The 26,023-nt window shown below is 40.3% G+C and overlaps 1 protein-coding gene and 2 long non-coding RNA genes across 3 annotated transcripts in view; 1 reads left to right on the plus strand and 2 right to left on the minus strand.

Moving 5' to 3' along the window:
• The window catches only part of LOC122462004, a 4,424-nt gene extending 2,798 nt beyond the window's left edge, over positions 1-1,626 (minus strand). The window contains exons 1-2 of the long non-coding RNA XR_006284322.1: positions 1,436-1,626; positions 134-293 (exon numbers count right to left, since the gene is read on the minus strand). This is a non-coding gene — a long non-coding RNA (uncharacterized LOC122462004). The remainder of the gene's footprint in view (positions 1-133; positions 294-1,435) is intronic.
• The window catches only part of LOC122462003, a 25,135-nt gene extending 14,953 nt beyond the window's left edge, over positions 1-10,182 (plus strand). The window contains exons 4-5 of the long non-coding RNA XR_006284321.1: positions 6,578-6,631; positions 9,003-10,182. This is a non-coding gene — a long non-coding RNA (uncharacterized LOC122462003). The remainder of the gene's footprint in view (positions 1-6,577; positions 6,632-9,002) is intronic.
• Positions 10,149-26,023, minus strand: part of LOC102946653 (aromatase) — a 21,250-nt gene continuing 5,375 nt past the window's right edge. The window contains exons 3-9 of the mRNA XM_037910921.2: positions 24,586-24,740; positions 20,480-20,656; positions 19,509-19,623; positions 17,624-17,738; positions 16,741-16,903; positions 12,781-13,022; positions 10,149-10,698 (exon numbers count right to left, since the gene is read on the minus strand). Coding sequence (XP_037766849.1) covers positions 10,447-10,698; positions 12,781-13,022; positions 16,741-16,903; positions 17,624-17,738; positions 19,509-19,623; positions 20,480-20,656; positions 24,586-24,740 — 1,219 coding nt within the window. The 3' untranslated portion in view covers positions 10,149-10,446. The remainder of the gene's footprint in view (positions 10,699-12,780; positions 13,023-16,740; positions 16,904-17,623; positions 17,739-19,508; positions 19,624-20,479; positions 20,657-24,585; positions 24,741-26,023) is intronic.

A 26,023-nucleotide genomic window follows, 5' to 3' on the forward strand; every position in this document is an offset into this window, starting at 1 on the left:
CTGCACATACTTTTAAAAAGTCAATTTGTCTTAATAATGTGGAGCTGCTACAAACTAAAAGGCACAATCAAAAGTCTCCATTTTAGAAGACAAACTTTAAAACTGAAAGATAAGTTGTCACGGGGTCACTCACCACACTGGTGCCTCCTGCTGGGCATTTCGGGAATTAGCTCAGTCTTAGCAGGTGTGCCCTTGGGTGGTGGAGGCTCTCCCATCCTCACCTTTGCCTGCAGACCTGTTACGGCTCCCTTCTCTCAGCGTCTGCTTCGTGGCACCATGTGTCTGGTTTTTGACTGGAACACCAAGTTGAAAAGGGACCTGGTGGCTTCAGTCAGCACAGCTGACTGGACCATTAAAAGTCCGGTTGGTAGTGCTGCGGCACTAAGGCAGTCCTGGCACCATGCTGTGCCTTGGAAGTGGCCAGTGGGTCCAGCTCCTAGGTTGTGGGGGGGTAAGGGGCTCCACTCGCTGCCCCCGCCCCGAGCACCAGCTCCGCACTCCCATTGGCCGGTTCCCAGCCAATGGAAGCGGGGGGAGGGGCAGTGCCAGTGGGTGAGAACAGCACGCATGGAGCCCCCCACCTGCCTACTAGCGCTGGACCTGCTGGCTGCTTCCGGGGCACACGTAATGCGGTGTCAGGACAAGCAGACAGCCTGCCTTAGCCCCGCCCCCCCCCCCCACTGCACCGCTGACCGCGAACTGCCCAAGGTAAGCCCATGCCCAAACCCCTGCCCCAGCCCTAAGCCCCCTCCTGCAAACCCCTCATCCCCAGCCCCACCCCAGAGCCAGCACCTCTAGCTCAGAGCCCTCACACCCTCCAACACCTTGCTCAGCCTCCTCCCACACTCCGAATCCCTCGGCACCATGCCGCAGCCTGGAGTCCCCTCATGTACCCCAAACCCCTCATCACTGGCCCCAACCCAGAGTCTGTACCCCCTCCCCCACCTTAACCCCTTGCCTCAACCTAAAGCCCCCTCCCACATTCCAAATCCCTCAGCTCCCCCTTCCCCCTCCCCCCCCCCCCCCCCCCCACACCTGGAGCCCCCTTCTCCAGCTCAATCCCCTCATCCCCAGCCCCATCTGGATCCTGCACCCCCAGCCGGAGCCCTCACCCCCTCCCTCACCCCAAGCCTCAGCCCAGTGAAAATGAGTGAGGGTGGGGGAGAGCAAGCCACCGAGGGAGGGGGAAATGTAGTGAAGGGGGGGGCAGGGCCTTGGGGAAGGGGCGGGGCTAGGGTGTTCAGTTTTGTGCGATTAGGAAGTTGGCAACCCTTACACCTCCAAGGAGAGTCCAGCCACCCCTCACAGTGGCTTGGCAGTCCACAGCCAGGCCGCTCCTTTAGCGGCTAGTGGGGGAGGGCCTAGGCCCACCCACCACTCTGTAGGATCCCTGGGCCAGGGCCCAAAGAGCAGCTTCCTGCTGCCTCTTCCTTACAGCTCCACCAGTCTGTCTTAATCCCCTGGGCCACTTCCCCACACCCTCAGCATGTTCGGCTCCTGCCTCTGGCTCCTTCACCGTCTTCCCAGGGCCTCAGGCCTGCAAGCCCTAGCATCCCTGTTCATGGTGCAAGTCTCTTCAGCCCTCTAGGAAGCTGGTCCCTTCCTTTGGGCTTCCTGCAGCAGATTGACTTGCTCTGGACTACAGCTTCCTTTTATAGGGGCCAGCTGGGCCCTGATTGGCTGGGCCAGCTGCTGCTCTAATTGGCTGCAGCCACTGCCCTAATTGGCTGCTTCCTTGCAGTCCTCCAAGCTGGGTTTTAACCCTATCAGGGCCAGTGCTGGACAGATGCCCCATCACATAAGTAAACAATATTTGTTTAGAAGTTCTTTAGTATCGAGTTTAAGGCTGATGCAACTAGTAGCTGGGTTATATTATTTTCAGCCTTAATAGTTTTAAAAGCCCTGAAGTCCTGGGAAATGTATTCTTCCAACACCAAATTCTACTCTGCTACACAATGGAGTTGCTTCAGATCTTTACTGGTGTAACTGAGAGCAGAATTTGGCCCGATAGCTGGATTGTTTTCCTGCCCATAACAATATTAAATTCCTTTCCTTCCACAAAACTGTAATTTTAATAAAGGCTATAGTTTAAGATTTAATGTTTCAATCCAGTGGAATAGTAACTGAAAGGATAAAATTAAAACTATTGGAGAATCCAGAGAGTGAACAATCTGAGTGCTATTGTTCTAATGTTAGTTTGTCCACTCTGACTTTTGGCATTTGTATTTTGTTAATAAATAATAAAATATAAATTTAAGCCTTTAAGACATCAAATCTTAGTTCTTTCCTTCAGACCTATGGTAGTGCGCCCTTCTCGATTTGTAGTGCCGGACCAAATTCTTCCTCGTTATACCCGTGCAACTGTATTGATTTCAGTGTACTGTCACAGGTATGAATGAGGTGAATTTGGCCCACTTTCTTTCCGTTGAAGACTTGTGCCATAATTTCACAGTGCATTCCGGAGTAAACAGACAAACTCATGTTTGAATTTTAATGATTTAATCTCTCATGATTTAATCGAAAACCATTGTGTGAAATTCTGGCCCCATTGAACAAAATGGGAGCTTTGTCATGGACCTCCATAGGGCCAGGACTTCACTCATTGTATCTAATATTTTAAGTACTGATTGTGTAAATATACAAGCTTTATTTTATTTTTTTGTAGTTTGAGATCATAAAGTAAAGTGGACAATTTAAAACATTTTTTTATGCACGGTACTTTTATTTGTACTTTTATTTGTCCAACACCTTTTCCATATTTAAGGTCTGTTCATCTATAATGACACTAACTTGTAAAATACTGTTAACAGTTTTGATCTATATGAATAGATTTAACACTAGTGAAGTAGTTACTGCGCAATAGTAGACCCAATGTCATTCTGAAGGTCAATAAACTTTTCACAATACCTGATAATGAAACATCATTTAAATCCAGAGCAATAACAAGGTACAATAGCACATTCATATCTAAATCAACAAATTTGCTTATATCCACACTGCAAATTTGAAAAGTGTTTTCACTATTTGCAGATCTTGTGGGGATGAAGGAAAGCACAGGAGAAGAATATGGGCCTGATCCTGCAAATACCCTTACAAGTAGCCCTATATATACCAACAGCTGGCTTGAGTAATGTTTTGGAAGATTGGGGCCCAGATTAACTGTTTATGGGTCCAATCCTGTAGTCCTTTCGTAGGTACATAGCAAGAGGAATAATGACTGCAGGATCAAGCCCACTATTATCAAAGCAGATAGGGACAAGGCTAATTCAAAATATTTATGGAAAATAAATTTACAAGTTTCTGTACAAATAACAAAACAAAACTCTCTTCATTTGACAATATTACTTCTGTCATGTTTCTAAATTCCAGGCCACAAACTCTCAAATAAATAAGGTATTAAAGGAATGATTGTCATTCATTTTCCAGTTATCTACATAGTTTAATATAATCCTTTTTTAATTTGATAGCAAAATTCAAATATAATGTATTAATTCCATTACTGAGGAAAGCTTTATCTATTCAAGAATAATAATAATTATTAAATGGAAAATTAGAAACTAAGGTACCTCTAGAAAAGTAAAGTCTGTTTCCTTTTTTTTTTGTGTGCAGAGTGAACAGAAAGAGAATTAGTATGTAGTTCGTTCTCAAAGAAAATGAAGGCACCATGATTTTTACAAGTTTTTGTACCAGTGTAAAAATATGTGGTCAGCAAAATACTGTGCTTAACATTTTTAGGTATCAGGCATATCAAGGCATGTTCTTGATAGAAAGATCCAAATCAGTAAATGATCAAGTTAAAGGAGACACAATCAGGTCAAAATGTTCTCCTTTTGTTTTCTAAATCTATATTAATGGAGGCATCTTAGTCTAGAATGGAGGTACTGTGATCTAGGGGTGCAGGCATGGGCATAGTAAAGAAGAATTTCTCAGTTCTAATCCTGGCTCTGCAACTGAAGTGCTAAGTGGCCTTGGGCAAGACTCTTGACCTCTCTAGGCACAATTCAGATCTTAGTTGTACTGAAGTAACTCCATATGAGTTAATTTCACCTTGGGTGTGAAATTTTAGTTCTAATGAAGTCAATGGCAAAACTCCCAGTCACTCCAATAAGGCCAAGAATTCACGATGTGTTTCTGTTTTCCCATCTGTGAAATGTGACTAGTAGTACTTACTTACTTTCCTCATGTGAAAATGTATTAGTTAGTGTTTGTAAAGTGCTAAGTAACATTAATAGTACATTTAAGAGGTCCTTGGAAGGGAGATGGGATTTAAGCGCCCTTTGTCTTCTATAACGTGCCCATTTATGTACATTGTTTAAATTTTTAAGTTAGCCATTATAATATTAATACCAGGTGGTTTTTAGAAGTATTCTTTTTTCTACTTTAATTAGGGTGTCAGATTTTTGATATCCAGTTTTTAAGAAAGTTGAATAAAAGTTTATTTCTTTTATGTTATAGTGAGAAAAAAATAGTCTAATCATATAACATATGTGGAACTAACAAACCAGTAGCATTTGAACTCTCATCCTTGAGGTACCTGTCCAATCCACTGGCTGACACAGTGACATCAACATGTTCCTATTACATTTTTTAATGCCTGCAAAGAAAGATATTAAAACATTTTGTAGGGATTACAGAGGAAAACAATTACATTCTATACCTTCCATACAAGCCTCTATCTGCAACATGTCATGAAAAATTAGATTTAATATTTTGTAGCTACAGCAAGAAAAAAAAAGATTAATTTCCCCACTTTTAGCTGTCTGTTTCTCCAGAGTACTGTGTCAAAAACTAGGGCTGTTGACTAATCACAGTTAACTCACGCGATTAACTCAAAAAATTAATTGCAATTAAAAAATTAATAACGATTATTCACAGTTTTAATCACACTGTTAAACAATAGAATACCAATTGAAATTTATTAAATATTTTTGGATGTTTTTCTACATTTTCAAATATATTGATTTCAATTACAACACAGAATACAAAGTTTACAGTGCTCACTTTATATTATTTTTATTATAAATATTTGCACTGTAAAAATGATAAACAAAAGAAATAGTATTTTTCAGTTCACCTCATTCAAGTACTGTAGTGCAATCTCTTTATCATGAAAGTGCAACTTACAAATGGAGATTTTTTTTTTTTTGTTACAAAACTCTACTCAAAAACAAAACAATGTAAAACTTTGGAACCTGCAAGTCCACTCAGTCCTACTTTTTGTTTAGCCAATCACTAGGATAAGCTTTTGTAGTAGGCATTGCAAGATATTTGTTTGCCAGATATGCTAAACACTGGTATGCCCCTTCATGCTTCAGCCACCATTCCAGAGGGCATGCTTCCATGCTGATGACACTTGTTAAAAAAAAAATGCATTAATTAAATTTGTGACTGAACTCCTTGGGGGAGAATTGTATGTCTCCTGCTCTGTTTGACCTGCATTCTGCCATATATTTCACGTTATAACAGTCTCAGATGATGATCTAGCAGATGTTGTTTGTTTTAAGAACACTTTCACAGCAGATTTGACAAAACACAAAGAAGGTACCAATGTGAGATTTCTAAAGATAACTACAGCACTTGACCGAAAGTTTAAGAATCTGAAATGCCTTCCAAAATCTGAGAGGGATGAGGTGTGGAGCGTGCTCTCAGAAATCTTAAAAGAGCAACACTCCAATGCGGAAACTACAGACCCTGAACCACCATTCCAGACCACATGAATCCATGCTGATTCCCTATTTGGAATGGTGGTTGAAGCATGAAGAGACATATGAATCTTTAGTGCATCTAGTAAAAACCTTGCAAACTGTCTAAAACAGTGCCACGAGAACGCCTGTTCTCACTTTCTGGTGACATTGTAAACAAGAAGTCAGCAACATTATCTCCCGCAAATGTAAACAAGTTTGTTTGTCTGAGCGATTGGCTGAAGTAAGACTGAGCGGACTTGTAGGCGCTAAAGTTTTACATTGTTTTGTTTTTGAATGCAGGTTTTTTGGTACATAATTCTACATTTGTAAGTTCAACTTTCATGATCAAGAGATTGCACTACAGTACTTGTAATGAGGGAATTGAAAAATACCATTTATTTTGGTTTTTACAGTGAAAATATTTGTAACCAAAAATAATTATAAAATGAGCACTGTACACCTTTTGTTTTGTGTTGTAATTGAAATCAATATATTTGAAAATGTAGAAAATATCCAAATATATTTAAATACATGGTGTTCTATTATTAACAGTGTGATTAATGACAATTTTTAAATAGCTTGACAGCCCTATTAAAAATGCTTTTGCTCATGCAATGTGAGGGTCACCACATCTGTGCAGAAGCCCAAAGAGAATAAAGCCATTCCAGTGAGAGCCGTTACTATATGTTTTCTGCAGAGACTTTATAATAACTTATCTATTCTCTACCAAGACTGTCAATACATTAATGCTCTGTTTAGGCAGCTCTCTTAACCTAGGGATCTGAAATAACTTACAAACAATTTACAGCTGAACCAATCTATACCCAAATCTGAGGTGAATACATCAGCTACTAATTAATGGGACCTGAATTTTGTTGTTGCTTTTCTTCTAGTCATTCCACATCGGTTTCTACATCAGGATATCTGCTGTGCCCTAGTAGTGTAAGGTGAGGAATTTAACTAGTTCATTACCACTTCCTCTTCTTTTTTTTCTATCCAACTCTTTGGGCATGAATTTTTCCAAAGCTCCTGAGTGACATAGGCACAAACATCTCAGTGGAAATCAATAGGATTCATGCTCTGAAGTCACTTAGGCTCTTTTGAAAATCACATCCTGTTTCTATAAGGTTTCAGTAAAAACATTTTCCTGGGCCTTATATTTAACACACAGTCAGCATTACCAAACAGATACCTAGTATTGCCTCTACACTTAGTTGACAGAATGATCTAGGGGCTGCACTTCATTAAGATATAATACTTAGATAACATGCCAGTGGGTATAAGGAAGGCACTTTGGAAAAGCCTTAGCTAGCTAGCAGTAGTAAATTAATCTGCTGCCATTTTGATCTTTGAACTCCCTTGTAGTACCATCTTCCCTGGAAGATCTCCTTTTTTCCTTTTCTTCCCATTCTTCTTGGCACTTGTGAGACCTCAGCTGGAGTACTGTGTCCAAGTCTGGTGCCACAATTCAGAAACAGAGTAACCCAAAGGGGAGCAAAAAAAATGATAACCTGTCCCCCGGGTCAGATTTTAAAAAAACTTGGCATGTTTAGTCTTGAGAAAAGATGGGTGGTAACAGTTTTTAAATATGTTTAAGGCTGTAATAAAGAGGATGGTGTTCTCCATGTCCACTGAAGGTAGGACAAGAAGTTATGGGCTTAAAGAAAATTTAGGTTAGTTAAACTTTCTACCTATCAGAGTACTTAAACTCTGGAATAGGCTTCCAAAGGAAGTTGTCTAATTTTCTAAGAGCAGGTTGGACAAACACCTGTCAAGGATGGTCTAGGACAGGAGTGGGCAAACTTTTTGGCCTGAGGGCCACATCTGGGTATGGAAATTGTATGAGGAGTTCACTGTGCAGGAAGGGGCTCCGGGCTGGGGCACAGGGTTGGGGTGGGGGTGAGGGCTTTGGCTGGGGGCATGGGCTGTGGGGATGAGGGTTTGTGGTGCAGGAGAGTGCTCCGGGCTGGGACCAAGGGGTTCGCAGGGCAGGAGGGGGATCAGGGCTGGGGCAGGGGGTTGGGGTGTGTGAGGGAGTCAGGGGTGCAGGCTCCAGGCAGTGCTTACCTCAAGCAGCATCCAGAAGCAGCAGCATGTCCCCCCTCCAGCTCCTATGTGGAGGTATGGCCAGGCAGCTCTGCATGCTGCCCAGTCCGCAGGCGCTGCCCCTGCAGCTCCCATTGGCCATGGTTCCCGGCCAATGGGTGCTGTGGGGGTGGCGCTTGGGGCGGGGGCAGCGTATGGAGCCCCTTGGCTGCCCCTACATATAGGAGCCGGATGGGGGACATGCTGCTGCTTCCAGGAGCCACAGTATGCATGGAGCGGGGCAAGCCCCCGACCCCGCTCTTCGACTGGAGTGCTGGAGCAGGGCAAGCCCTGGACCCTGCTCCCTGGCCGGTGCTTGAGGGACAGATTAAAATGTCTGAAGGTCCAGATGCAGCTCCCGGGCCATAGTTTGCCCACCCCTGGTCTAGGATAACTTGGTCCTATCTCAGCATAGGGGGCTGGACTTGATGACCTCTTGAGGTCCCTTCCTGTTCTACTTTTTGATGATTCTGTGAGTCCCCAAAATATGCAGCTTCTCGTCTTGATCATTATTTACAACTGAAGCTGTTTCATTACACATGGCTGAAAACTCTTATTTGTTTCAGTGATTGTCATATTCTTATTTTAATATTCAGTACTGTATAAATCTGGCTCTTGACAGAGTTATGAGAGAGCAGTGAGCTGCAAAAGGACAACAGTCAGAGAGAGATGTTGCGGACCTCACTTTGCTATTCTCCTAAGTGGCATAAAACAGGATTTAGATATTTATTTGTTCTAGGCATAGAAGGATGTACTTTGTTTGACCATTTGTGTACAGATTAACTAACCTGTCAGGACAGGGCTAAATAAGAGGGCTTCTGACTGATTGTTTGGCCTTTATCAAGACATTAATTTTGAGGGCTCCCTTTCATAGGCATAAAACCTGGAATTTCCTTGTCTAACCAACGTCTTTCATTAAACCACAAAGTATATTTTTATGACAGTTGCTACTGACCCATGTAACTGGTAACAGACACATTTTGATACACAGGACCTTGGGGTGCTATTCTGTAGGAATGTGCAATGAAAGATGTTTCTACACCTAGCCACATTTTCAGCGGGAAATGTTGCTCTGCATGTAGAACTCCTGTTAGCTGATTTTCACATATCTGATTTCTGGAAGGTCAAAAACTGGTTTCAGACCTGTTCTTAAAGCTAATCCTGATAAAAGGTGTACCTAGTTGTAAAAAATACCCTTCACAATGCTCTATACGTGTCTGTTTACTGTTTCAGGATGTTTCCTGATTGACGTACCAAACTTCTGATCAGTCAACCCCTGAACCCCACACCTGCCCTGGAGTGGATTAATGAAGTCCATTCGTCATCGTCAAGAGTGACCAGCATCCACATCTGGAGCCAACTGCTGTTCTCGTTTACACCAGTGTAGCCCTATTGAAGTCAATGGGAGAGCACCCGTGTACTTGAGAGCAGCATTTGGCCCATTGCCTTGAAAAAGGAGCGATGAGGGTTGTGTGGGATTTGGAAGGGATTCTCCCTCCTGCTGGGGTCTCTTTAGGAGGAACAACCCAAAATCTTACCCTTTAAGACAGAAGTCCCTGGCACGTGTCAGCTGTGGTTTAAGTAGATGGGGTCCTCATCCATGATGATGGTTCCTAGGGGCCATGATAATGTAGGTAATAAATAATAATCATTGAAATAGGAGGATATGTTTTCATTGCAACAGCTGAGGAGGAAAAAGAACTACTCCCGCCAAGCCGGGAGAGGTGAGAAAGCTCTCCCTCAGGGTTGGGGAATGCTGTGCTCCACCTGTTCCCTCTTCCCTTATCTCCTGGGTGTCGGGCTCCATACTTTTCAGTCATGATTGGGCATTAATGGTGTGAGGTGAAGACACTTATGGAGCTGCTGTGGCTATGACTTTGGGAATAGAGAGCTTGGAAGCCTACTGCAGTTTTCTCAAATGCTATCTATTTCTTGATACCTTTAGAATTTAATATAATCAACAAAATGTATCTAACCTAATCATTCTTTGATCTTATCTGTTTAATATACCAGAAGGAAAAACATTGCAGAGGGAAAAATTGTTTCAAACTTCTCATTCTATAGACAGTATATTGGTAAACTGGCTATATCCTCATTACCCTTAGAGGAATTTAGTAATTGCTATAGATAAATACAGTTCATACATTTCCCAGTGTTTCTCATACTTTATACTTTATTTCTCATACATTAGTAGTGTTCACTAAAATGTTTTTGATGACAGATAATTAGACCTGTTATAACAACAGCTGATGATGCTTCTTGCGGGGGCCCACCTCCTGCCAAAACAAAACAAAAACCCTTCACAGCTAATCCCAACCATATCACGCAAGCCTGCAGGCATGGAGCACTCAGGACTTGCAGTGTCAGAAGCAGAACAGAATTCTGTTTGAATTGGATGTTTTTTAAAAAGTAATGACAGTTTCTGCATGCAACATCTCATCAACTGAAGACAGCACTTGTCTATATACTTGGAACTTATTTATCAGTTTTGAATAGTGACCAGAACCTGGTTCTGCTGTGCAGCAGAACACGTGATCACCTAGAGCAGCAATGCATTAAGAACAACAAAATGTTTAGTTCAGAGCATGCGTGACTGCACCTAGGAGGGTGGACATTTCTCAGAATTTGACTACAACCTCAGAAACCTTAGACCTCTGAGACCACTAGTGATGTGTTGTTAGTCATCCTGACACTTGTCTATGTTTCTTCTTGGCATGAGAAACATCTCCAAAAAGGGCTGTCGTTCATTTGGGTGCATGGATAAGTCATTGCTTTTCTGGATGTTGTTAAGGCCTCTTCCTTTCGGGGTCCGTACTCTGTACCGTCTCAGAAGAGTCACCAGGATCGCCTTCATCATTACCATGGCAATAAACTTTCCTACACAGCCACGAGGGCCAAATCCAAATGGCTGAAAGTAGCGAGAAGGAACCTGTGTGAAACAATCAGAAAGCTGCATTGAAAGCACATAGAACAATTTCCAGAACTGAATTATTAAGAATGTCATTGAAATCTCTAAGCATTTTATGGAGAAACCTTTAGACAAATTCTTTTTGGTTTAAGTATTTTTTTACATGCAGACTTCCTGGTCTTAATATCCTTGTTTGTTTTTATCCTTTTTTTAAAAAAAGATCAAATAAAAAAACTTGTGGAAATAACATTTAAAATTGCAATCTCATTCTATGACCTCAAGAACTGCAAAAGTGAGGCAGCCAAATTCTGCCCATAAATGATGGCCAGTAGATCCCACTGACTACAGTGGTCTTGCACAGGGTGTGAATGAGGGCAGGAACTGGTCTCGGAAGCTGGAAATGTGTCTGGATTCCAATGATATCATAATCTCATCAGTTAACTTATTGATTGGTGTGGGTTGCTGTTCATTTAGAATAATGTGTGTTATGTGGCAAACAGAATGAACCAAGTCAGATTGTATTGCTCACATTACATTAGTTATGAATCCCAAGAAAATGTCTGCTTTAAATACTTGCTCAAAGGGGAATATTTTTAGCAGCAAAATGAGTTTAGAAAGCAATCAAGAAATCCACTGAGAGAAATGGTTAGAATGGAAATAATGGATAAAATTGATGAAATAATCTAGAGTGAAGAATTAACTTGATAAATTTAGCCACTTTTTCTCTTTGTGAATTTTCCACAATGATAAATTCTTGGGCTGAAGATTGTGTGCAAAGTTCATTGTTGGTAGTTAACTATCAGCATGAAAATATTCGCCTTGTTGGTTAGTTTTGATTGGTTGGACAGAGTACATGATACTATTTATTCTCTGACTGGATGAATGTAAATCCTAGGATCTCATTTCTGGTTTGAATCTTCACGTTCGAGAGTTCAACATTAATTTATGGCAAATATCCCCTCATATTTTCTTAATTGTTTCTGCAAAGATCCCCACCAGTAAACATGTTTCCTAAAACATTCACTAAAAATTAGCACAAAATGGGTGTCAAAATGAATTCTTCTATTCACTTTTTTATTTGAATATTATGTGTGGATGTTTTTGGAGGTATTTGCCAAGAGCTAATAAAAGGTTTGAATAGGTAACAAAACAGTACCCACACACTGAGTATACAACAGGTGCTACTAAACCTCTGGGAAACATTAATACTAATGTTACCCTCAAACCCTTAGCATTTCGCAGGTTACTAGAGCATGGGGCAGGGAGTTTGCATAGTGGGAAAACCCACAAAACCATCATAAGGAGGTTTGCCTTATACAATCAAGATGGGGATGTACCTGTTCTAGGAGAAGATCGTGTCAAGCCCTCCAAGTTTGCATGGCTTTTTGGCCTGCTACCTCTTGAAGTTAAGGAACTCAATACTTGCTTCAAACCATTAAAGCCTGATAATCCTAAGTGCCTCTTGAGAAGTGCTAAATTGATCTTAAAATTTCATAGTCCATGTCCTTTACCACTGAATGCATTGCAGTATCTTCAGCTTACTTCCAGTTAATTTGATCAAAAGCTGAGGAACCAAATAATTTGTGTTAAAGTAATACACCCCCCGACCTCTATTTTGATACATTTTTACCACTTGAAACAGCTCTTAGTGGATAATCTAATTTCTAGCTATGGAAAGCAGCCATTTAATTAATGACAAGCCAAAATTCTGAATAAGAGAAGAAGAAAAGCCCAAGGAAGACCCCTTAATAGTAAAAGGTGATTGCAAATAAGTTTTGCTGTTCATACATTGCTGTTGACATTGGGCCCAATCCTACAAGGTGCGGAGGAGGCTATCCCCGATGGTACTACTTGTGTGCTTACACTTAAACCTTTACTGAGGCGCTTGCTGAAGTGGTGCCATTTTGCTCAGCATTATGCATGATTGAGCCCACCATAATCATTATAATGTGCTATGAAAACTGATGTGCATCCAGGTGCTTACACGGATAACGAGAAACTGACTTGTGGAAAGGACTTAATCCAATTAAGAGGAAGACCCATTTTGCATTTTAATTAGAAATAATACTCTATCCCCTAGCAGAAAGAAGACAGGAAACTTACGTTCTTCTCAAAATTTTTGAGAGAAAACTCATTAGGCTTTGGGAAGAATTCAAGCTTATGCATACGTCCAATGTTCAGAATGATGTTTGTCCCCCTTTTCACAGGATAGCCATCAATTACATCATCTTGTAAAGCCTTGCGCATGACCAAATCCACAACTGGCTGGTATCTCATACTCTCATTAATAAAATTCTCCACAACCTTTAAGTTTGACATGTCATTGCTCTGTACATCTCTGTCACCTTGAGGAATAAAGCAGACAAAAGATTTTTGATTTTGCTATTCTAATTTTACCTGATTGATATTTGAAATGTTGCAGTTGATGCCAGAATGGTTTTGGAAATCCCTCCATTCAGTAAAAATGCTGTCTCCTTTCATGATACATGGTGACAAGGAGCCTATGGGTTCTTGTGGCTTTGTGTTGCCTCACATACTACAGAAGCCAGCCATACTGTTTACCAACATGGACACTATGTGACTAATCAAATGATCTACCCCAAAGCCAAATCTCCTCTCTCCCACACAGTCTGGCTCTAATCCTGCTGCCATTGACGACCATGGAAAAACTGCTTCAGTTCAGTGGAGCAGGAGCAGGGCCTTGTATGAAACTGATTTAACATGCCATAGATTCTTAAGCTGAAGGGCCAGATTCACTGACATGTGGCACTGGCTGTGCATGTAAATTACACCTCCAGTGCACCAGTAAGGCCCTTTGCTGAAAGATGGGGATACATACACAAGGAAGGCAGTTAGCATTTCCACTGCCTTTCTCTCTTAGGGGTCGCACTAGTGGGGGAAGGCAGGAAAACAGGGCTAAGGTTTCTCTACACGATATGACAATGAGCACTACGGAGGTGTGATTTTGAAAGCATACTAACATGTTGAGCACTAATTGGTCCGTGTAGACCCTGCTAGCTCATTCTAGAAGTTCCCTAGTGGATTTTAATGGAGTACTATTTCAAAGTTTTCAAATTATGAAACATTGCTGCATCATGTAGATGAGCCCTGGTTCAACTCCTGTTGGAGTCAATGGAAAGACATTCATTCATTTAAATAGAAATTGGATCAGGACTTTAATTCCTGCCAGGAACCAGGAGTGATATAAGAGATACAATACCCACTTCTCAGCCATCCACTCTTAGATTTGTCTACTGATCTCTCTATCTACCTTAAAATGATGAGGACCATGTAAGTGTAGTGTATGAGATCTTTTCAGACATCTGCAGGAGCCCTACTATGGCTGGTCAGAATAAAATTCCCCAAACATTCATGAATTGGCAAACTGTGATTAAAACAAAATTGAAACCTTTCATGGTGATGGGTTGATTAAAATAAAACTCCACTGAAAACCAGGCAGGATTCTGATGGAAGCCTACATGCCAGGGGTTTCAAAACATGCCTGCCAGGCAGGTTTCCATCTGAAACCTTCCTGGTTTTCTGACAGCTCACCTATCTGGCTTCTTGGGAATCTGGGCTTATAGGCTTCCAGCTCCTTGATGGGGAGCTGAGAGCCCAGCAATCCTTGGTTCCCAGTATTTCAACTCCTTGACAGCCCAAACTCCCAGGGTGCTCTGCACCGGAGCAGGCCACCTGGAAGGCTGTTTCAGAGTGGGGACTCCCTGTACAGATAAGGAGAAAACGTTTAATAGAAATTTTTGAAATGTTTGGGTTTCATTCTGAACTGTAATAAAACCAGACTTCGAAATCTCTCAACCTCCACAAAATGGAAGTACTCTTCTCTGCCCAGCTCTACTTGTACTCCCTCAGTGCAGGGGACAGTGAATCTCGCCCAAATTTTACAACTATACTATACTAAAATATTTATTTTTTAAAAAGTTAGCTAACTGTTGAAGCTATTTGCTGTCTTCACGCTGTTCCAGTACAGTTCTGTATCCTCTTCAGTGAACTTTAATGGAATGGTGCAGGGGACAGTCATGGAATTTTTTGAAATCCTGGCAATTACTGGAACTGTTTGAAAGCTAAACATTTGGAGAAGTAAACTTTCGGTCAGTTGTTCAAAGGAAACAAATATTTCTGAAAGCTTCCCTGCTGTATTAACTCTATCTTCTGCTCTCCCAAATGAGACTGCCTTCAAAATTACAGGTCTTTCTGAAAAACTGGAGCCTAAGGAAACAGGGGTTAGATCTTAATATGGGCGGAAAACTCTGTATTAGTAAAAGAAGAATAATTAATTAAACTTACTATCTCGCCAAGGTACATAACACACACTGGAGAAATCACTGATGTGTACGAGATTATAGGAGACAATTTACTTTAGAAAACTCAGCAGTCTGATACATTGTGGCACATGTAGGTTTTGCTGAGGCATTTTGTAGTTGATAGATATGAGGCTGCCTTTTGGCATTAAATTATAGCTGACTGCTTCTAGGAAGCCAAGTATAGTTGTGAAAGAGGCCTTTCAGCTACATATTAATGAGAACTGTTGTTACTCTTGTATGGCCCATGGGACTCAACACTTAGATATCAATGTGCTGACTTAACATACAAGTCCAGAGTTTGCTGGATTCACTTGGGTTACAAGGCTACTGGACAGCTAGAAAGACAGAGACATCCACATGAAAGAAAGAAAGAGAAGAGAGATGCAGCTTGCTAGCTGGAGGGAAGAAAGGTGACAGGTGCCGTTTAGCTAAAGCTCTGGGACAACATTGAAAATATTCTCAAAATAGTTTTGCACAAATGTTACTTATTTCAGATATGCAACTTGGTTTATAAGCAACATAATGAACCAAAATAAAGGAGCAGAGTGCCTGGAGATAATGGTGGATGAGAGTGAATGCAGTGAATATTTACATTGTTTTTTAGGCTGGGAAGAGAAATTAAAGAAAGGGAAGACTAAAAGTTTAAGATAATTTGTGGGTCTGCTGTTCATTAGCATCCCTCAGAGGAGACCAGAAAATGGACCAGAGTTTTAAAAATCCTCAAGTCATTCTCTTCAGCCATTTAACCATTTTTGTTGCTTTTGTTTCAACTTACTCCAGTTGATCTACAACTTTCTACTAATGAGGTGCTCAAATTCAGGGAAGCAATTAAGCACATGTTTAAATCCATATGTATTCAGGAAGTATTTAGGGACATGCCTAAATCCTATTAACTTCTTTGGGATTTAAGTATAGGCCTGAAGCTAAGCACTTGCTAAAGTGGTCTCTGAAGAGGGATGCTTCCCAGAACGGGGGCCTCATTTCAGTATTAGAAATGTGGCTTCACCAGTATCTTAGAGAGGGACTTTCACGATGCAGGTGATTCATCCTTTGGTGTGTCCATATAATATATCTTAATGAGATTGCATATTCAAAATAAAATAAAAGATTAAGTTTAGCGCTAATAGATCAACTTGCAAATTCTGACTTTCTCTTTTTTCCATATGCTTTTTTGATTGCTTGAATGGTTTGACTATTATGCAGAAAATATTCACATGATAGAGTTCTTAATTTAAAATTTTCCAGAGAGAATGTAGTATTTTTAAACAGCTTTTTACCTGTGCATACTATGTATATCGGGATAATATGATGTGAATAGTTGTTAGCTCAGCTAAGCTGGAGAGATCATACCTAATTTCACAGTTCAATACCAGTGGTTAAAAAGCACCATGAATCAGTTTCTGCTCTCAGTTACACCAGTGTAAATCCAGAATAATTCCACTGAGGTTGGTGAAGTGACTACAGGTTTATACTGGTGTAACTGAGGGCTGAATTTGGTCCCATCATTCTAGCTGATTGCCTCTGATCCTAATTTATTATTTCCTTAGTAGTTGTTTATCTTTTATCATTTTTTTTCCACTCAGTTTTGAAAGATCTTTCTTTTTACAATATTATGCAGCAAGATAATTATTGCACCCACTTCACAATAAATAAACTTTAGATTTTTCTTCCTGAAAATGATTAGATCACTGCTCAAGCATAATTATTTTCCAACATCATTGTCTTTATAGACAGTCCTTACCTATAATAGCTTGGATTTCCTTCATCATATCCTCTTCCACTTTAGGGTGCTCTGCAATCAGTACTAGCATGAAGAAGAGAGTCACAGACAGTGTGTCAGGTGCAGCTATCATCATCTCCAGCACACACTGGTTCACATTCTCACCAGTCAGATCTCCACGACTCTACAAAATTCAAGGGGGCAAATGTTGAATGCTGTACTTGAGCTCCAGCAAAGATTCTTAGGTCAACAGGAAAGGGAGAATGTAGAACATGTAGACTCACTTGAAACAACTGGTTAAAGCCCTATCAGACTTTACTCAGTCCTTTATACTACTGGGAGAGAGAAGTAATAACCACTTCATGTGTCTCTCAGATGAAGCACTGAAAACCAATGTCTTGCCTGGCGTATATGATCCTATAACTCTTTTAAGAAAAGTAAGGGTTTGTGCTTAACCCAAATTCCTCCTCCACTCACTGTGCTGCAGCATACTATGCACCATTCACTTGCTATACTCCATCACAGAGCGTACTTGATTGCCAGACATTCTGCATGGTTATGATTTCTGAAGCACTTGGGGATCCTTTGGAGTAAAAGGTGTTTATATAAATGGAAAATATATGGGCCAAGGAGAGGGTGGAGGGGATAGGGGCATGAGCTTGAGAGCCTTGGGCACGTGGATATAATCTGAAAAGGTTCAGACAAGCAACCAAACATTTGGATGCAATTATTCAAAGCCTGGAACTTTGTTGCGATGCTCCAAACACTAATTAATTTGTATTAGTTTTAAATGACATTACTTTCTGCTATATAGGTTAAGTCAAACTCTGTTTACAAATCCCATTTTGTTCTCGGTGACAGGAGCATTTTGGACAAATTCATATGTTGTTCATATTCTCAGTACCTGTGCAAAAATCAGTTGTGATGCAAAGTCCATGTGGTCTTCCAATTTTTCAACAGTGGAAAGTCTCTGTCGTTTCTGTTCTATTAAGATTTCAATTGCTTCTTTCAAATCCTTGCTGAAAACAGATAGAACCCAGTATATCTATAAACATCTGTGATATTTTAGTGCTTAGTAATGCAGGATGGGAAATGTAACAATAAAACAGACAAACAAAAGCATTCTTTGGATAATTCTGTAGTGAAGCAGTAAAATAAGGCAGATTGCCTCTAGAGAAGTGAAAAGTGACGCTGTTCTTATAGTGAAGCTATAAGAGCATAGATTTGCCCTGCCAGACCAGATTGGTCCATCAACTAAGGTAATATGTCTCTAGCAGTGTCCAATACAGGTGGATCCAGAGGAAGGTGGGCAAACCCACAGAACAGGTAGCCTACTGTAAAATGCTGTACATGAGAGAGGAAAAAATTCATGACCATTATTAGACTTGATGAAAATGTGGCAAGGAATTTCACAACTTGACTATATACTGAATGAAGTCCTTTTTTGCACAAAACTGTGGGAGCGTCTACACTTGCCAATGACTTTTTGCCGTGAAACTCAGATATGCCCAGTAAAAATAATGTGTGTTTTACTGGCACTATATTTGATGTTTTCCAGTGAGAGATTTGACTGCCCTCTTCGTGACCAGGGGAATCCCCAAAAAGGCACACTTATTTTATGTATAGTGATAGAGCCATTTTAATAACAATTGTAGAGGGATTAAAATGTCTGTAGTTGATACAATTTGTGTGGAAATACTGTATGCAGGAAGTCCTGATTAATGCATGGTCTTCCCTTCCAGTTGAATCAGAAACCTATGGGAAACCCTGGTATGCTACAGTTCTCTAATTCAGTTCACTTTAGGTTCAGGAGTCTGTCACATTCACAGTAAGAAGTAGTGGCCACTAAAAATTCAACATTTGCCTGTAGTTGTCATCTAGCAGTAACTGAGCCACCACAGTTGTCTCCTTAAGACATATTGAGTAAAGCTCTAGTATCATACATACCATTGCGTAGTGACTAATGTTGGCATTTTAGAGATTGAGTGGAGGCAGGATTTCACCTTCTATGTGATTTTTGCCATTGACTTTCCTGGGGACAGGATTTCCACCACGGTAGATAGCCTTCCTTCCTTAAAATCCCATGAGTTCTTGTGACACAATATTATGAAAAGTACTTAATACACATGCTTTTATAGTGAATATTTTATCAGACTAGTCAAGGACATCTGTCCAAGTAAGGATAAAGCGACTGCCCGTTTGTTTTATAACCAGTCATTTTTTGGTACAGGAAAACAAAGGAGACCCTGAAAACTCAGTAGAAAAGGTTTTGGTTGTTTTTGTGCTTGTCGTCTTTAAACAGAAAGACGGCAAAACTAATTTGTTCCTATTTGAGGGAAAAGAGATGACAACCAGCATGATAAATGCTAAGTTTAAATCTGAAATGAAGAATTTTGGCAAAGATATAAGCACCAACAAGCAGGATTATACTGATGCACTGATTTAACATTCACTATATTGCCATGACTATAAAAAGGACTTGCTGTCTCAAGGAATTGCCAGCTTTCTAGGTTACTACTGGAGCCCTGGTTGGTTAGGTAATAAGTGAAAGTGGATACCATAAGATGGCATTTCACTGCCTGTGTGAAGTGAACTGGTGATTTTCAGTTTTATACCTGAGTTAGCACTAATGTGTGTCTCAGCAGAGAAACCAAGACTAAATTGAATTAAACTGAATGGTCCCTCTCATTCATTTTTAAAAACAGAGAGAGAAAACTGACAAGCAAGAGTGACTCTACGAAGGAGGGATTTATGTTACTCAGGTGATCTGTAAATCTGTTGATACTTACGCTGACTTTTCATATTTCTTGTACAGCCAAGAAATCTTAAAGAAGATGTCAGGTTTCAGCAAAAGCGTTTGCCAAGCATCGAAGTAGTTCTGAATTTTAAGCACAATGGCATTTTCTGAAAATTAAAAATAAACAAACAGCAATGTAAAATGTAAACTTCAATAGCTAGTTCACACAAATGTCACCCTAAGCTGCACAATAAAGGCCTGCTCCTGCTGAAGTCAATGGGAGCCTGATCAGGCCTTAAAAGTAGGGTTTCAATATTATCATATTTCTCTTTTACTGCCATGGCATTGTCATTACTGACATTCAAATATTTTGTTTTAATGTGATAAATAGCAGCGTGAAATATTTTTAGACTCCTGTGCAGATTGTGCAGTTTGTAAAAACCAAGGCACTTCAGCTGAAAGGAGGCTGCAATGTGATAACCAATGCCAAGCCATCTCCCACACAAGTGGAGTGATGGTGGGTGGGGGATTACAAATGAGTGGAAAACTTTCAGGTGAAAGTTTAGCTCAGTGGAAAGTTTATTCTGACTCTTAAATGCACATAATCGTCAGATAGGTGCCTGCAGGTACATGGAAATCTTGTTTTGCAGATTTCACAAACTTTCGTCTGCCAACAAACATTCTGCAGCTGTGGATTACTTTGTTGACTATATCGTGATTGTTAGGAACACTGGAAAACTAGCCTAACTAGCCTAACTGTCAAGATGCAGATGCTACTTCTCAATACGTGGGTCTTGTCAGGCTTAAAAACTGAATACAGGTTTTAAAGACCATTTTAAGCTCTTGCTCATGATTAGAATTAATTGCAATCAAATCTGACAGTGTTATTAAAAACTGAGCATTAGAGCCAGACCATGATGTACTTACTCAGGCAAAACTCCCCATTCATGGCAATGGGAAATTTTGTGTGAATATGCACCTTAAAAGTGAATCCATTATGAGATATAAGAATGTTATCTGTACCATCCAAAGGGATCCCGAGAAAGAGTGTGTTAGAAGCGTCCAGTGTGATCTGTCTCATAAAATTCAGCACATTGATATTTCCCGGTCCAGCAGTCACATCCTCCAATCTGTCCAGATGGTCTTTCGTTGATTCAACACAAATTGCTATCATGCGCACGAGACCTGGACCAGACAAAGCTGAAATGTACATATAAAATAGTCAGATTGTTCAACTTTCATGTTATCTGTATTATCCACCCAGTGGCAATAAATTTGTAACAGATGATGATGTAACCAAAATAATTGGAATACAATATTTTTACAATTTTTAGCTTTTTAACCTATCCTCTGATTTAAACAAAAAACCCACTTTGGACATATTGATTAAAATAGCAAAATGTTAAATCAAAGCAAATATACGCTCCCTTTCCCCAGCCATTACTATTATAATACTTAACACAGTGTGAGGCTTAATTAATCTGGAATTTTCAATTCTCGGTGCCTTTGTTAGGTACCTGGATCCATATTTATGCACCTGAGTAAATGGCCAGATTTAGAAAGGAGCTGGGCAACAACTTACATTGACTTCAGTAGCTGTGGTGCTCAGCACCTGTCATGATTTAGTAAAACAACTTGGAATATCCTGAGCATGAAAGATGCTACATAAACCAAATTCTATTTAATTCTTCTCCATTTTCTAATTTTAACAAAGCTCTAGTAATAACATATACCTCATCATCTGCCCACTTTCTATAAAATTCCAGTAGACTGCAGTAGACTTTCATCTAGTCTATATTGGTTTCTAATGGTATCTTCTGATTTTTGCCAGGGTGGTTGTTCTCACATGGACTATAGGTTGTCTACAGAGCACTTGCTGGTGGTCTGTAGAGAACTAGCCAGCCACATGGTGGCTAGTCTATCTTACTACCAGATTGCATTAAAAGAACATAAGAATGGCCATTCTGGCTCACACCAATGGTCCATCTAGAGCAGTACCCTGTCTTCTGACAGTGGCAAGTACCAGATGCTTCAGAGAGAATGAACAGAACATGACAATTATTGAGTGATCCATCTAGTTGCAGTTTCTGGCAGCCAGAGGCTTAGGGACACCCAGAGTGTGGGGTTGCATCCCTGACCTATCCTCCATGAACTTATCTAATTCTCTTTTGACCTCAGTTATACTTTTGGCCTTCACAACATCCACTGCCAATGAGTTCCACAGGTTGACTCTGTTATGTGAAGTACTTTCTTATGATTGTTTTAAACCTGCTGCCTATTAATTTCATTGGGTGACCCCTGGCTCCTGTGTTATGTGAAGCGGTAGATAACACTCTTTCTCCACACCATTCATGATTTTATAGACCTCTATCATATCCCCCCTTAGTTGTCTCTTTTTTTCTAAGCTGAACAGACAGTCTTTTCCATCTCTCCTCATCTGGAAGTTGTTCCATTCCCCTAATAATTTTTGTTGCAATCCTCTGTGCTTTTTCCAGTTCTAATATATCTTTGATACAGGGTGACCAGAACTGCATTCAGTATTCTAGGTATGAGTGTACCATGGATTTATATAGTAGCATTCTGATATTTTCTGTCTTATCTATGCTTTTCCTAATGGTTCCTAACATTTTGACTGCCACTGCCTGTTGAGCAAATGTTTTCAGAGAACTATCTATACTAGCTCCAAGATCTTTTTATTGAGTGGTAACAGCTAATTTAGACCCCATCACTTTGTATGTTTAGTTGGAATTATGTTTTCCGATATGCAGTACTTTACATTTATCAACATTGAATTTCATGTGCCATTTTGTTGCCCAGTCACCAGATTTTGTGAGGTTCCTTTGTAACTTCTCCCTGCCAGCTTTAGACTTGACTATCTTGAGTAATTTTGTGTCGGCTGCAAACTTTGCCACCTCACTTTTTACTTCCTTTTCTAGATCATTAATAGGGCCGTACCAAATTCACGGCCACGAAAAACGTGTCACGGACCATGAAATCTGGTCTTCTGCTGTGAAATCTGGTCTTTTGTGTGCTTTTACCCTATACTATACAGATTTCACGGGGGAGACCAGTTTTATCAAATTGGGGGTCCTGACCCAAAAAGGGAATTGTAGGGAGTTATTTTAGGGGGGTCACGGTATTGCCACCCTTACTTCTGCGCTGCTGCCTTCAGACCTGGGTGGCCGGAGAGTGGTGGCTGCTGACTGAGGGCCAAGGTCTGCAGGCAGCAGCGCAGAAGTAAGGGTGGCAATACCATACCAAGGCATCCTTACTTCTGCACTGCTGCTGGCGGCAGCTCTGCCTTCAGAGTTGGGCGCCTGGCTAGCTGCAACCGCTCTCCAGCTGCTCAGCTCGGACGGCCACCAGCAGCAGCGCAGAAGCATGGGTAGCAGTACCACAACCCTCCCTACACTAACTTGCGGAAACACCCCCACCCCAACTCCTTTTGGGATCAGGACCTCTACAGTTACAACACTGTGAAATGTCAGATTTGAATAGCTGAAATCATGAAATTTACGATTTTTAAAATCCTGTGACCATGAAATTGACCAAACTGGATTGTGAATTTGGCAGGGCCCTAATTATTAATGAATATGTTGAAAAGCAGTGGTCCCAGTACAGATCCTTGGGGGAACCCCGCTATTTATCTCTCTCCATTGTGAAAAATGACCACTTATTCCAACCTAAAAATGTTATGGGTGGGATTTTTAAAAGCATTAGTCAACTCTGCTCCCAAGAAGTCAATGAGAATTTTAAAGTTCATTTAATGGGAGTAGACTTAGGCCAATTTTGAGTGTGTTTGAAAATCATGCACTCAATGCTTACTCTACTCTTCGATGTAAGAAATTTCTGTAGTTGCCTCAAGGATGTTAAGCTATCATATATGGGGACAGGGGATCGACACAGTGGTGATTGGGAGGGGAGGAGGTCCACACTGTAACTGAGTTGGTGAACATTTGTGTAATTAGAAGTATACCTGCCCAGGACTGAGTAGACCAGTCGAACCAAAATCTAGATGCCAATTGGAACCAGCTGATATTTTTCAGCAACAATGTCCAGTAGGGTGAAGATGTGGGACAAAACCCCAAAATAGGGGGTGGTAGAAGAATAATAGCATAGAAAACTTAGAATGATGGCAAATTAATACTTTTCTAATATTTCATGTCTTTTCAGCTTCTTACTTCAGGCCCCAAAATCACCACAGGGAGCTGTGCAGTTGCAGTGAGCCCACAGCCTTTCTTGAATTATGGGGGGTTGCAGAAGGACAAAGTAATAAGGGAACTATTGAAGCTCAGTGGGTTTGTTAAGAAACCTGCAAGTTTTGTTGGAATCATTAAAGTTGTTAGGTTCAAATGATCCCCAAATGTTATAAAAAGTCTACAATTGAAATTTGACAGTTTAGGTTTGTTGACACCACATGAGCCCAAAATTACAAAAGTTGTACAGCCCTAAAATAAAGTTTTAGGCCCAGATTCTCAAAGGAATTTAGGCACTTAACTCCCATTGAAAGTAATGTATGTTAATGGATCTAAATACTGCTGCAGATCTGGGTCCCATTGTTTAGTACTGTCATAACACCTCACATTTCCTTTTTGAGTCTGGGCCGTGTTACATAGCAACTAAGTTGATATTCTCAGCTGACCCTGTTACTTCCCTGATTTTCAATGTTCTAAAACAATTAATGATTCCTGCTGCACAGAGCTCTTAAGTTCATTCTGAAATGATAAACACATTTTAAATTAGGGTAGGAGTGAAGTTTCTTTGAAATCAGTTGAAGTTGGGATACAGAACCTTCTAGTTAAATAAATATTCTTACAAAATTGCCACTTGAATTAAGATGAACACTGGGCCACAAATGTAAAAATATTCAAATCTGTGGCTTGTGGGACATAATTAGGATTTGCTTAGAGGAAATTAGGAATTTGCAAAGTTATTGAAAGTCCTTCTCTAGTGTCATGAGAATCAGGATGAGTGAGGAAAGAAGACTGAAATATTTTAGGGGGCGGGTCAGAGAAGGAAAAATGGCTCCTTATACTTACTTACAAAAAATGCCAATCCCAGCATTTCAGAAGCACAAAATATATGGTACAGTAGATATGTGATAAATATAGAAATACATAATAATTTACCTTTGGTGAAAAAAGGTCGAATTTCTTTCCAGAGTGCTGGGTTATTATTAAATATAATACCATTTTCATGCATGCCAATGCACTGTAACCCAAGCTTGCTTCCAAATCTAGAGATATATTGCCCATGTTTCATTACATGGAAGATACTGGAGGATCTGGGAAAGGAAAAAAAGATCCTTTTGTAAATATATTCCTTCAGTTTGACTTATTCTACTTCAGGCCCAATTGTCTGAGGTATTGATCACTTGTGAGACACAAAGCACTTTCAACTCAAACATACTGTGCATGCAACATTGAGAATGCACCCGATGAAGTGAGCTGTAGCTCACGAAAGCTTATGCTCAAATAAATTTGTTAGTCTCTAAGGTGCCACAAGTACTCCTTTTCTTTTTGCGAATACAGACTAACACGGCTGCTACTCTGAAACATTTCTTATACATACGATTCTTTAAAAGCCATGAATTGATTGACAGTATGATGCATGGCATTATTTTTATAAGTACAGTTTTTTTATACATGGGCCTAGGCATGCACTGTTTTCTCAGTAAAATGGCAATTGACTGCCACGGAAATTCAACCGGAGTAAAGAGTGGAGATGCATAGAAATCTATAGGAACATAGACTTTGCCATACTGTCTCTGACAATGGCCAGTATCCGATGCTTCAAAAGCAGATGTAAAACATTTGATGGCAGTTATGCAATAACATGTCTATAAGGGAAGTTGCTTCTTCACCCTCGACAGTTTTTGGTTGCATTTCATTTTGAATCATGAGGATTGATAACCTTTGTACATTTTTAATTTTGTTACTGGTTAATGTAATAGAGAATGATGTTCTTATTATTCCTGTGTCTCATCCTTTAGTGATTTCTGTTAAGATTTGTTCCTCAATAATCTCTTATGGTAGGGAGTTCCACAAGGGATTGCATGGGAGTACAGACTTGGAAACCTTATATATACTCATTACCCTTGGAATGTGGTGGTGTGTTTTATTCATGGAGAGTATTGTGTTTGGGAAGTTTGAGTCTGGTACTGAAAATACAACCCCCTACATCTGTTCACTAGCCCCAGACACATTAACAGAGTGAGATTTTCTAGGTCACCAGTTGAAATCCAGTCCAAAAAGCTGGAAATTGTTGTAATCTAACAGCTTCTCAGTGACCTAAATGAAATGAGTTGGTGTTCCCGAGTGCACAGGCTTTCACGTCTTAAAAACTGCCAGCACCATTAGCACTAGTTGGCAATAGGAAAAATTAAATACAAACAAAACAAACATACCCAAAAGTTTTGGAAGGGGTATAAATTCTCATGCTTCAGAGCATAAGCCAATCTCCATTAATGTGGGTTAGGAACAAACCAAAGTAGTGAGTATTGCTAAGGAATCTCTGGTCACTTAAATCGCATGATATTTATCTGTTTTCTAAGTAGATGATCCAGTC

The sequence above is a fragment of the Chelonia mydas genome, chromosome 10 (genome assembly GCF_015237465.2).
Source record: "Chelonia mydas isolate rCheMyd1 chromosome 10, rCheMyd1.pri.v2, whole genome shotgun sequence".
Classification (NCBI taxonomy): Eukaryota; Metazoa; Chordata; order Testudines; family Cheloniidae; genus Chelonia; species Chelonia mydas.